We start from the raw sequence: 13,238 nt of genomic DNA, 5'->3' as shown, positions 1-13,238 counted from the left end.
TCCATACACTAGTGGCCAAAATTATGGAAATCTTTTGGGAAAAGTGTATTTCCAAGGTCTGATGGCTCATAACACCTGATTGGCTCTCTAAACACTCTTGCTCATTGGCTACATTCAAATGAAGGAAACTTACTGCATATCAACCTAAGCAAGTTGTGCTTCCTTTTTCTGGTTATTTGGCTATAACTTTTAATAGAATACAGATAACTGAACAAAATTTGTTGCATTACATTCCTCATTAAATTATCTTTCCATTGATATGCAATTTGATGGTATTACTATCAAAATAAAATGGTATTATGAGCCATCAAACCTCAGAAATGCACTTTTTCCAAATTGTTGGAAATTATTGTTGGACTACAATTTATAAACCAACCAAAATTAACCAACCAAATTATTGTTGGACTACAACTCCCATAATTCATGTCCCCTGGCCATTCTGGGAGGGACTGATGGTAGCTAAAGTCCAACAACTTTAAAAAGCTGCCTTAGGCTTATATAAGTCTGCAATCCTGTACCCATTTAACTTTATGAAAGTGGCGCTAGACTTGCCAAGACTTATTTCTAAGAACAGGATATAGCTGTAAAGTGAATCACTATTACGATGAATTGGGTCTAGAAACAGATAGCCTGGGCAGCATGCTTCATGTTTTATTTTCTATTTGCGCAGTTCATTACCTTTCTTCACCAACTTGCCAAAACTCCGAGCCACCTCTTGAAGGACAGCTGCCCCAGTGGTTGGATCGATGCCGCCAAAGACCCAAGAATCTCTGTGGCCTCCCAAAATTACATACCTATCTAGGGAGAGGGAGCAAAAACAAAACAAAAATATGAGAGAAATGTTACAAAGAACTGGATCTAACTCAAAATATACTTGGCAGATTTTTCTTTCCTTATTCTGATCAGACTTTCCCCCCGCAAAGGGGCTAGTGGGGTGGGAGAAGAATAGAATTTTTCAGAGGAAGAATAAGAGGAAACCCAATTCATTCCATTCAGCGATGCTGCAAAAAGTGCTCTTTCAGATTCTCAAATTCCGGTTACCTCTGAAGCTTCTGCAAAAGAAATGACTGCAGAGCACTAACAGGCTCAAAACCAGGGTTGAGCCGAAGTGATCTATGAAGGATTGGGTTTGCTAGCTGTGTTTGCAGCTCCCCACAGTGGCGTTGGCAGGGCTAAGGCTCGGGGGCAGAATCCTAGAGCCCCATTCAGCAGAATAAAGCAGAAGGAGCTGGGGTCTGACAGAGGCTCCTGCTGCAGTCCAAGAAGGAGCGGCATTTATTTACTGATCTCCCCCCTTTCTAACAGCAGCCCCTTATACCATCTCTCCCAACAAACTCTTCCAAGCCGGGTTTCCAAGGGGCTGTATAAATCAGCAGGACAGAAGGAACCCCAATATCTGCAAATCGCTTTATGGGGCCTGAGCTTGCGCTACCATGTAAAAAAAAAACAACTCCATCTCAAGGAGGGACAAGATGGCAAAATGGGCCTCTGGGTGGACCTTTCACTCTGTTGTTGTTGTTTAGTCGTGTCCGACTCTTCCTGACCCCATGGACCAGAGCACGCCAGGCACTCCTGTCTTCCACTGCCACCAGCAGTTTGGTCAAACTCGTGTTAGTGGCTTCGAGAACACTGTCCAACCATCTCGTTCTCTGTCGTCCCCTTCTCCTTGTGCCCTCAATCTTTCACAACGTCAGGGTCTTTTCCAGGGAGTCTTCTCTTCTCATGAGGTGGCCAAAGTATTGGAGCCTCAGCTTCACGATCTGTCCTTCCAGTGAGCACTCAGGGCTGATTTCCTTAAGAATGGATACGTTTGATCTTCTTGCAGTCCATGGGACTCTCAAGAGTCTCCTCCAGCACCATAATTCAAAAGCATCAATTCTTCGGCGATCAGCCTTCTTTATGGTCCAGCTGTCACTTCTATACATCACTACTGGGAAAACCATGGCTTTAACTCTAACGGACCTTTGTTGGCAAAGTGATGTCTCTGCTTTTTAAGATGCTGTCTTAGGTTTGCCCTCGCCTTTCTCCCAAGGAGCAGGCGTCTTTTAATTTCCTTTCACTCTAGGAACATTCTAAAACCAATAGCTGTTAGGCCAGAAACAGCTCACCAGGTTCCACGGCTCCTTTGATGGTCCCAATAACGTTGTATATTCGCGTGATTTTATTGATTGTGTGAACGTGCATTCTGACTTTCCTGTAAAATAAAAACACAGTATTCTGTGAGAGCATAGTAGTGTCAACCAAACTAAGACTTGCCAGATCAACAGTGAGGGGATGAATTAGCATTGGGGGTCTGCTCCTGGTGCCAAAGAGCGAAGCTCATCTCTTGATTGTACAGTCATACCTTCGTTCTCAAACAGGATGCGTTTCGGGAGTCCGTTCGACTCCCGGAACCATTCAAAAACCAAAGCTTGGCTTCCGATTGGCTGCAGGAACGTCCTGCAGCCAATCGGAAGCCACGCCGGACGTTCGGTTTCCAAAAATCATTCGGAAACCAGAACAAGCACTTCTGGGTTTCGATTGTTCAAGAGCCAAGGTGTTCGGCTTCCAAGGTACGACTATACAAGAAAACAAGGCTTTGGTACTGCGAGAAGCTGCCCTGGATCAAGCCTTCAGGTACTCCTGCTCTGGCTCATGCAACCTCTTTCTGGGAGCAAAGGGTGAATTCATGAACTGGGTCAGCGCAAGAGATTTTGCCGACTGAGGCAAAAGGCAACATGGAACCTGCCGCCACCACTCAAAGTTGACTCAACTGGCAGTAGAAACATTGACACTGGTGACAGAACGGCATCTTCCATTGCAGTAGCTGAGGGAGGTGCAAAACAGGTCATGTGTCCCACAACACCTCACCACCACTCCCAGCACTCCAGCATCCACCACCTGAGATGGTCACGTCCTTCTGCCTAATGATAGGGCTGGCCCTGATTGGGGGAAAGGGCCATAGCTTAGTAGCAAAGCTAGAGAGACCCGATGGTTTGCCTTGATATAAGTCCACTTCCTATGTTCTTCTATTTCTCCTTAGTCTCAAGTTTTCTCCTTGTTGAACTCTGCAGGGAGAACAAGGACAAAAACAGAATGAGTTGGCTCTGCCCGTCCCTGGCTTTGGCGCCACCTACTGTTGGCCTCCATACCTTCTGCCTTGCCAGTCCCAATGGGATATGCCATTTGTGTAGGCAATATGCTACGTGAAAGACACAGAAGACCTTCCAGGAAATGGCAGCAACTCTCATATTTCATAGGCTGTTTCATAGGGTTTGGAATGGCAGCTGGATGGTAGAAGTGTTCAAACTGACCTTCTGGAGTAGGTGCCGGAAAATCCGGGCCCAATGTTATAGGACACATTGAGATTTCCCTTCCAACTCTCATCTGGAGGTGGAGGACCTCCCATGGACCTGCAGGAGCGAAAGCAGACAGACAGATCTTGGCAAGGTTGTTGAATTAGCAGCCATCATCTCCTTAACACAGTGATTCCCAAATGGCAAGTATGAAGGGGGCCCACCATTTAGTGGCTTTAGGGCTTGTCATCAGATTAATAGGTGATATGTTTTCTGTTTTAGGGTCAGGGCTTCTGGATATGCATGCAGCTGCCCCTTGTGAATTGCTGTATTGCAGGTAGCGGTCCTACTATGTCAAAATGATTCTGTTTCACTGTCCCTTTCAGAGGAAACATCCATTTTAACTTATTTTCTTTACTTATAATGTTTTCAATCCAATCCTTCCTCCAAGGAGCTCAGGAGAGCATATAAAGCATGCCCACCTCACAATGTTGTCCTCACAGATACGTTGAAATTTAGTTAGGCTAAAAATAAACTAGGCTGACCCATCCAGTGACCTTCATGGCTAAATGGAGATTTGAGCCTAAATCTTAGTTTAAGCAGTGTGAGATTAGGAGCCAAGCTCATATTTCCAAGATAAATACGGTGTCATGCCAGTTCTTTTTCCATATCAATAAAAACGGGGGGGGGGGGGGACAACGATATTTTAATATTGCTAGAATAACTGTATGAGCTCACCCTGCTTTCTGCAAACACCAAAGATGACTGAAATCTACATACCGTAATAAAATTTCAGCATCGTGGTAGCCAATGGGATGAACTGGGATTCTGGGAATCCCTACTCCATCGTCAACTCCGTATCTGAAGGTATATTCTGAGGAACCAAGAAGAGTTTCGAGATAACCACTGTGTAAGCTTTGTGCAAGGGATGCAGGTGGCGCTGTGGGTAAAACCACAGAGCCCAGGACTTGCTGATCAGAAGGTTGGCGGTTCGAATCTCCGCGACGGGGTGAGCTCCCGTTGCTCGGTCCCTGCTCCTGCCCACCTAGCAGTTCGAAAGCATGTCAAAGTGCAAGTAGATAAATAGGTACCGCTCCGGCGGGAAGGACAACGGCGTTTCTGTGCGCTGCTCTGGTTTGCCAGAAGCGGCTTAGTCATGCTGGCCACATGACCCGGAAGCTGTACACCAGCTCCCTTGGCCAATAAAGCGAGATGAGCGCCGCAACCCTTTAGGGGTCCCTTTACCTTTACCTTTAAGCTTTGTGCAAGCAAATCTGGGTGAATCCTGAACAGGCAGGAAACCTTGAAACTCACCCCGTGAAGCAAATAGTTAAACTTACTTCCCAAGTGTAAGACTGTGCTGGGTACATCACTAACCTTTGGCTGGATACCCCGGGGTAAGGGGATCTCCTGCACCGTTGAGGTTTAAGACATTCCCGCGCTGCACTCCTCCTCCAGGGAGATTCCACCCATGCGGATAGGGCTTGATTCCAGGGGCACAGTAATCCGCAGAGTCTGAGTAAAGGATAATCCCTTTAGCTCCAGCTAACATGGCATTTTTAACCTACAGAGCAGCCAAACATTAAGAAGTGGTTTTCAAAAGGTGCGTCACCATAGCCCAAGAAATCAGTGGCATTTGTTCCTTGTCTTGTTGCCACTGGATTAAGGCTGGCCTTTGGCTTGGAATCAACTTGATCCCCTTCCCCTCTATCCTTTTTCCTTTCTCCTTCTGTGATGGAACTCCTATTTGGGGACTTCCTTGGCTTTTTTTCTGGCCCACGTAAGACCAGTCTGGATAGTTGGCCTTGGTGAAGATTTGACGTTTTCACCCCCCAAAAGTTTTTGATTTGAGTTTCTGTGCGGGTGGCGCTGTGGGTTAAACCACAGAGCCTAGGACTTGCTGATCAGAAGGTCGGCGGTTCGAATCCCCATGACGGGGTGAGCTCCCATTGCTTGGTCCCTACTCCTGCCAACCTAGCAGTTCAAAAGCACGCCAAAGTGCAAGTAGATAAATAGGTACTGCTCCGGCGGTTTTGTGCGCTGCTCTGGTTCGCCAGAAGCAGCTTAGTCATGCTGGCCACATGACCCGGAAGCTGTACGCCGGCTCCCTCGGCCAATAAGAGTCGGCCACGACTGGACCTAATGGTCAGGGGTCCCTTTACCTTTACTGAAATGAGGCTGCATTTTAATGTTGTATTTTAATCTTGTTTTTAAGTTGTATTTTATCAATTGTTTTATACCTGGTGTTGGCTTCCCTGAGCCAGGTCTTGGCTGGGGAGGGCAGGGTATAAATAAAAATTATTATTATTATTATTATTATTATTATTATTATTATTATTATGTGACTGGAGAACCTGTGGCCATTTTAGATGTGCTTGAACCCCCAGCTACTATCGAGGTGGACTTTGGTAATATGGTGCCTGGAGCAAGGACAAAATTTGTGCCTCCTGCTGCAGTGGGACCTGCAGGAGGAGAAGTTCAAAGTGGTCTACTCTGAGGTGGCTTTGGAGCAGCAGGGAGGAGGAGGAGGCAGAGAAGAGCTGCCCACCCTGCTGAAATTGGGGGAGCCCCTCTGGCTGCATCCCGCGGCTCCTCTCCAGTGGGGGCCAAGTTTTTGTCTCCCCTGACACCCCCTCGCCTCTGGGGAACAGAAGGATCTGCCCGGATAGGGATCTGGGGTTAGCTAGGCAGCACAACTCAGTTTCATTCCAAGTCAAATTCCTAGAAGGGACAGTGAGAGTGTTCCTGGTGTGGTAATATTAATAGGTGGAAAGAGTCTATCCTGAGACTAGGGACTCAGCTACATTAGCTGAGAAACAACGTTTGGGATGCGTTATAAACATGCAACACCAGATGGCACCAGTGAGCTAAAAAATAATAAAAAATTAAGCAATTTCCATAACATTTTTCCTTTCGTTATAACAATTTAATTTCTGACTTATTTATAACAGTTTTTTCCCTGTGTGCAGATCCACCCTATGTTTAAATAAGCTGAATAAGCTTTTGAAGTTCTCTGTAAAGAGCATTTGCCTGAAGCTAAGGATTGCGCCTCACATGAATAAACCATAACCCTCATTGAGTGTAAATAAATTAAAAATATATAGTTTTGTTTCAGAAGTGCCTCCTCTTTAATGTTACCCTCTGGCACAGCTGTCAACTTTTTCCTTTTTTTAAGTGAAATTCCCTTATTCCGAATAGGATTCCTCACAAGAAAAGGGAAAAGTTGACAGCTATGCCCTCTGGGTGGGATATAAGTGGACACAAGGCATTCTTCACATGAACAAAATACCCGGCTGCTCTTTAATAAAGGAACCTTACAACAAACAGTTAAAACAGACATCTCAATTACAGCTAAGAGGGAGAGTTCTCTTTTAAACACCCAGAACACTGGCTACCCATCTGCCACCTTTAATGGGAGAGTCTGTCATACAACTATATGATGAAATGGAACACACCACTGCAGACTATAGGGGAACATAACATATTCAAACACTCCCTGGCATTAGCAACGAAACAAAGCTTTTCAGGTAAAAACAAACCGCAGTAATATTAGGAATATTGCTTCTGGCATAATTTGCTTTATGCTATGCAGGTTTCTACTTGTGGGGAGGTGTTTTTATAGCAGGCAGAACTAAAAAATGGGATCTCTACCTGCAAACTGAAGTGGTATGATCCACCCTAACCCCCCCTCACCTGGGGAGTTTGCTCCCTCATTCCCACCTGATGTATTTCTACACAGAAACCTGAAAAGCAGCCTCGGAAAAGATTTATTATTAGGGAAGGGAATGGGGGGAAGAAGGAAAGAGAATGCAGCAGCAGCAGCAGAGATATCATCAACTTACTTTGTTTCCTCGGAATATTTTCCCATATCGGGCAATGACAATCTTTCCTGTACAGTTGATTCCCATCTCACGCTCTAGTTTGAAAAAGTCTTCAGTGCGGCCGTAATTCACATACACCAGATCTGCCTTTTTGTGGGGTGGGGGAAAAAATATTACATTTGATGTCACTGTCCATGGTTACATTGGGAATCTCTTATACAGTGGAACATCGGTTCTTGAACGTCTCTGTTGACAAACGTTTCAGAACCCGAACGCCCAAAACCCGGAAGGAAATGCTTCCGTTTTTGAACGTGCCTCAGAAGTCGAATGGCTCCCGCTGCATGTTTTTCAATTTTCTCAGCCCTTTGTGCCTCAGTTTTTGAACGTTTCGAAAGTCAAACGGTTTTCGGGAATGGATTACGTTTGAAAACCGAGGTTCCACTGTACAGTGGTACCTCGGGTTAAGTACTTAATTCGTTCTGGAGGTCCGTTCTTAACCTGAAATTGTTCTTAACCTGAAGCACCATTTTAGCTAATGGGGCCTCCTGCTGCTGCCACGCCGCCGGAGCACGATTTCTGTTCTTATTCTGAAGCAAAGTTCTTAACCTGAGGTACTATTTCTGGGTTAGCGGAGTCTGTAACCTGAAGCGTATGTAACCTGAAGCATATGTAACCCGAGGTACCACTGTACTTGTGGTACACTTTAAAACACCTATATCAAAACGCATGAACTTGGGGAGCCTTGCAATGGTCAACTCGCATCTAGACTACTGTGATACATTATCTAGGGGGCTGCCCTTGGGGATGGGCCAGAAAATGAATAAGTAAGACCCGCTACAAAATGTTGTATTGTGCTCTTAGCTCCTGGTAAAATATTCCTTGTTCAGGATTCCAGCAATGCCTTCTTCCAGGACACTCCGTTGTGTCCTACAACCAATTTTCCTTTTTTCTTTACCATTTGAAACTCAAGAAACAATGGTTTTTTTGCCTGCTTTGGTGGGGGGAGGGGTTCCTTCTTCCACAGTAAGTTTGAACATATTGATATCTCCCTCTTGTTTCTCAATTTTGACCCCACAGCTGTGGATACTGACTACTTGAGTTCAATATTATAGAGCATGGGTAGGCAAACTAAGGCCCGGGGGCTGGATTCGGCCCAATCGCCTTCTAAATCTGGCTGCGGATGGTCCGGGAATCAGCGTGTTTTCACATGAGTAGAACGTGTGCTTTTATTTAAAATGCATCTCTGGGTTATTTGTGGGGCATAGGAATTTGTTCATCCCCCTCCCCCCCCGAAAGAAATATAGTCTGGCCCCCCGCAAGGCCTGAGGGACAGTGGACCGGCCCCCTGCTGAAAAAGCTTGCTGACCCCTGTTATAGAGGAAGAGATACCAATGTTGCTAACAGGGTACTGGCTAGAGATTTTGGGATATCCCAGGAAAAACAGAAGCAGAAATTACTGTCTTTCATTTGTTCGTCTCATGTCCAGAATGGAAATCATATCAGCGAATATGTTTGGTATTTACTGCTGTTGCTTTCATTCCACAAACAATACGTAACTGATTGATGTTTTGTTTTATTGGCTATTGTATAAATGGTGAATATATGTAACAGAAATCTTTTAAGAAAAAATTACCCTACAAAAATAAATAAATCAAATTGCAGCCTGCAGTTAAACCCTTAAAACCTTGAAGTTAGGTTACAGTTGAAGTTAACACCTGCTTTCTGCCACACTATTAGCTGTAGCAACTTGAACCTTATCACAATGAAGTCACAGAATGCCTGGATGGGTTTGTTTTAGGAAGCTGAAGCAAGGAGGCTGAGATAAGTGTTATTTTCAAGGTCCTGTCGATATGGAGGAAAGGAGAAAGAAGATAGAAGAACAGCACATTTGGGGTGCTCAATGACTCTAAAACCAGTGATGCGCAAGCTGGAAAGACTGTAAGTCCACACATGTCAGGAAGACGTATGGGAGATGTAGAGAGATGTGCAAGGGGCAACAATACCCTAACTCACTCTCTTGTCAGCTCTGCACCCCATAATAAGAGTGTCCAGAGCCAGGCACCAAGACTAAATGTTTATGAAACTTGTGGTTTATGATCTGCAGGACTGAGGTAAGAAAAGTACCATCATTGGTGAGGGCCCCTGAGGTTTTGTAGTCCAAAGAACTCTATTGACTTACTAGGGCTTGGCGTGCCTGCTTATATCGCTCGCCAACCCCAAACCCTCCCTTTACACTTCGCCCATGCTCAGAGGCACAACGTGGAGATACTCAATGTCAATACCATTATTGTCTTCTTGCCTAGCTTGCGAACTTTTCACTCTCCTTCCCACACTGACTTCCAAGGGCTGGATTTGTGTTTTCCCACTCCTTACCGTTGGTGTGCCTTGCGCCGAAAAAGCGTTATATGGTGGCAGCACCTCTGAGACGTTTTCATATCCTGGAGGAGGAAGCTCAAAGAGTGACGTGTTGAAAATCTGTTCGGAAGAAGAGACACTATTAGAGAGCTGGAGTAGCATGTCACATACATTCAGAAAAAGTTTGTACTCATTAAGAATTGGAATTTGATATTTTGAATACCAAATAGCCTCTATTGTTGTTGTTGTTTCTGGAAAGAGCTGGGCTACCAGCTAGGTGCCCATGGTTTGAGGACCTCGCTGGTGTCCACAAACTCTCCAAGTCCTTCAACGACCTTGCTCACTGCCCCTTCAGGACGAGGTGGTGAGCATGGCTACCCCTCTTGAAAAACACACAGAATTAAAGGAGGGAATTGGGAGAGTACTGCCTTTCCCAACTCCTCTCCTAACTCTGTGTTCTTCTCAGGGCTCAGGTTGGTACCTGAGCAGCTAAAACAGGGGTCACCAAACATTTTGGCCCATGATGTGTGGCATAATTTGTTGGTCACACTGTTTAAAAAAATATTGAAGACTTGATGACGTGTGCCTTCGGTTATTAGGCAACATCCAACAATATGCTTCCACTAATGCAGGGAATTTTGGCTGTCCAACAGAATTTCCCTTCCCTTTCCTGTTACCCCCCCCCCCCAAAAAAAATCTGTTCAGGGAGAGGAGAGGGAAGGGAAGTTTGTTGGTTTATACACCACCTTTTTCACTTGCTAGTTCAAGGTGGTGGGTATGGTTCTCCCTCTCCTCATTGAATCCACCCAACAACCCTCTGAGGTAGTATAAATGGCCCCGGTCCAGTATATCTGAAGGAGCGTCTCCATCCCCATCGTTCTGCCTGGATGCTGAGGTCCAGCACCGAAGGCCTTCTGGCGGTTCCCTCACTGCGAGAAGCCAAGTTACAGGGAACCAGGCAGAGGGCCTTCTTGGTAGTGGCACCCACCCTGTGGAACGCCCTCCCACCAGATGTCAAAGAGGAAAAACAACTACCTGACTTTTAGAAGATATCTGAAGGCAGCCCTGTTTAGGGAAGCTTTTAATGTTTGATGCATTAATGTATTTTAATATTTTGTTGGAAGCCACCCAGAGTGGCTGGGGAAGCCCAGCCAGATGGGCGGGGTATAAATAATAAATTATTATTATTATTATTATTATTGGGGTAGGTTATAGTAAGAGGCTGTGCCGGACCTAAGGTCACTCAGGGAGCTCCCTGACTAAGCGGGGACTTGATCCCTGGTCTCCCGGGTCCTAGTCTGACACTAACTATTACACTGGTCCAGTTCTTCACAGCACTGGTTCCAGTGTTGTGCCTTGACCTTGCAGAAGCATTCCAATGTTTTTCTGGCTCTGGCAAACACACTAGATCTGTGATTTTTTCACAGGTTCTGTTTATGGACTTCCCATAAGACTGGCCACTGTGAGAACAGAGTGCTGGACAAGATGGACCTTGGGCCTGACCCCGCACTGCTCTTCTTACTTTGCAGTGCCCTACAAAGGTTTGATTTGATAGTGGGGTGTTTGTTTGTTTTTTGGAGAGGACATCATATGAAATCATGCAAACTAATGCGAATCCATCTTCATTCTACCGGATCCATTTTTTACCCAGTAAAGACACTCTCTGTGTTTGCACACACATGTGTGTGGTTCCTCTCTTTCTGTGTGTCTTCCAGGGCAGGGGAGAGAAGCAACCTGAAGAGGCGGTACTCTTGGCACCCTCTCAAAAATCCAAATGTCCCCGTGGAAACCCCTCCCCCCCAAGAAAGATTGGCAGCGCCTGGAATACAAAAGCCACCCGCTTTCAAATTTGATTCCGAGATCTGACACAGTTTAGCCCTCCTGAATGCGATTCTTTCTTTTCTTTCAGCTCGCATGCAGCAGAGGGAACATTCTGCCCTCTTTACCTCGTTTCCATGATCATCGGTAATGGCAACATAGTTGGGGGTGTTTTGATTTGGGTAGGAAAGTAGGACATCGTAATGAACCAGCTCGGCTGTATCCAAGCCAAATTCCTTCCACTGGGCTTGTATCCGTCTTGCCAGGTGAAGATTTTGTTCTGTTCCTGCCACATGAGGGAGCTTCGTGAAAGAGCTGAAATGAACCACAGAGGTTGGTTTTTTAAAAAAAGAGAGAGGATAAGCGCTGGGATCTCCTGTTCCCCAAAGGGCAAAGCAGGCAAACCTTTTCCAAAATGGTTTAGAATAGCCAAGGTAGGTGATTCCCAAATAATTCTATTCCATATCATCTCTGCCCCTCCCACAAAGGATGCATCTTTGTGTTAAAAAATGGGTGTGGGGGTTTAAGACAGTCCAGGGCAGTTTTATTCTCAAGCGTAGTTCCCCAGCTGTTGTGAGACTACAACTCCCATCATTCCTGACCACTGGTCCTGCTAGCTAGGGGTGATGGGAACTGTGGTCCAACAACAGCTGGGGAGGGACTGGTCCAGGGGCTTGAATGTGGCCCTCTGAATGTGGCCCTCAAAACTCTCCTCAGGGGCCACTGTTCTCACTGGCCCTTACTTTGGGCCTTGGGTTTATTTGCCTGGCTGAGCTCTGGCCTGAACTCTGCTGAGATAGCTCAGCCAGTAGAGCACAAGACTCTCAATCTCAGAGTTGTGGGTTCAAGCCCCACATTCGGTAGAAGATTCCTGCATTGCAGGGGGTTGGACTAGATGACCCTCATGGTCACTTCCAAACTCTACAATTCTATGATTCTAGGATGTTTCTTGTTTTCCTGGATGAAAGATAGAATGGGGTGTTTGAGCGTGACTAGCCTGCTGTGTAAAGGCACTATTTGCATGCATTGTGTGATAGGAATTTTATGGTCTTAGATATATAGTAATGTTCATAACTGCACATACATAGATCAGCACAGGAAAGCCAACCTGGAACCATTTTGATTCCTAAACTGACCAAATCCTTTCTCTGCAAGGTTAACCTGAAAAAGCCTCCCCATTGTCTCTTTCCTCACAAATCCTGTCTCAAGGATATGTCTGTTTGAATAAGGTGTGAGCCTGTGACCTGGCCCAGGAAATAAGTATTTTACCACTACAAAAGAATGGCCAGGCTCCCCAGGAAATCCAATCAAGTAACCTGCTAGACAGGAGATAAACAACAACAGGAGAAAAACAATATTTAAATTTCTGTGATGTAGGGGGATGTATCTGAGGGGTGGTCTTAGGTTACACCCCTTCTGTGATGTATGCATAATGTTTCTGGGGGTGGTCCTGATCTAGAGAATGGGAATTTCAAAAGTCTTTATAAGGCCTTGCAGGCCATTGTTCTGGGTCCTCTTCCTCTCCTGCGTGTGAGGGGAGTACCCTGTTGCAACAGATCAATAAAGATCAAGCTTACTAGCTGCTTTGCTTCTCAATATTCTCTGGTTGGCCTCTGTTATTTTCTCCTACCAATAGGGAACCTATGTAAGGACTCTATATGGGCTCTTGGATACCCCATAAGGGAAAAGGGCATATTTTTATTTACAACAATTGCTCTGCCCACTTTGCCTCTGATCCTTTCTGCCCTGGGTATCTGCCCCTCAGAAGGTTTCCCTTCTGAGGGGCAGATACCGACCCCTTATTTAAGAAAAGCAGTTGCCGACCCCTTATTTAAGAAAATTCATCAGTCCATCTAGCGAACTATTGTACGACTCTGAACCTAAGATCCTGCTGCATCAGACCAGAAGCCTATCTAGTCCAGCCAAACCATCTGTGAAGTATCTTCCTCCCTCTATGATTCTTTATTCT

At 45.6% G+C, this 13,238-nt stretch overlaps 1 protein-coding gene across 1 annotated transcript in view; it reads right to left on the bottom strand.

Annotated features, from left to right (window-relative positions):
• The window catches only part of NAALAD2 (N-acetylated alpha-linked acidic dipeptidase 2), a 33,140-nt gene that overhangs the window by 12,973 nt on the left and 6,929 nt on the right, over nt 1-13,238 (bottom strand). The window contains exons 3-10 of the mRNA XM_081002043.1: nt 11,398-11,584; nt 9,470-9,571; nt 7,118-7,243; nt 4,653-4,839; nt 4,056-4,149; nt 3,294-3,392; nt 2,109-2,194; nt 679-798 (exon numbers count right to left, since the gene is read on the bottom strand). Coding sequence (XP_080858169.1) covers nt 679-798; nt 2,109-2,194; nt 3,294-3,392; nt 4,056-4,149; nt 4,653-4,839; nt 7,118-7,243; nt 9,470-9,571; nt 11,398-11,584 — 1,001 coding nt within the window. The remainder of the gene's footprint in view (nt 1-678; nt 799-2,108; nt 2,195-3,293; nt 3,393-4,055; nt 4,150-4,652; nt 4,840-7,117; nt 7,244-9,469; nt 9,572-11,397; nt 11,585-13,238) is intronic.

The sequence above is a fragment of the Podarcis pityusensis genome (genome assembly GCF_964106645.2).
Source record: "Podarcis pityusensis genome assembly, chromosome: 4".
Taxonomy (NCBI): Eukaryota; Metazoa; Chordata; class Lepidosauria; order Squamata; family Lacertidae; genus Podarcis; species Podarcis pityusensis.
This window is presented reverse-complemented; position numbering and strand designations above follow the sequence as displayed.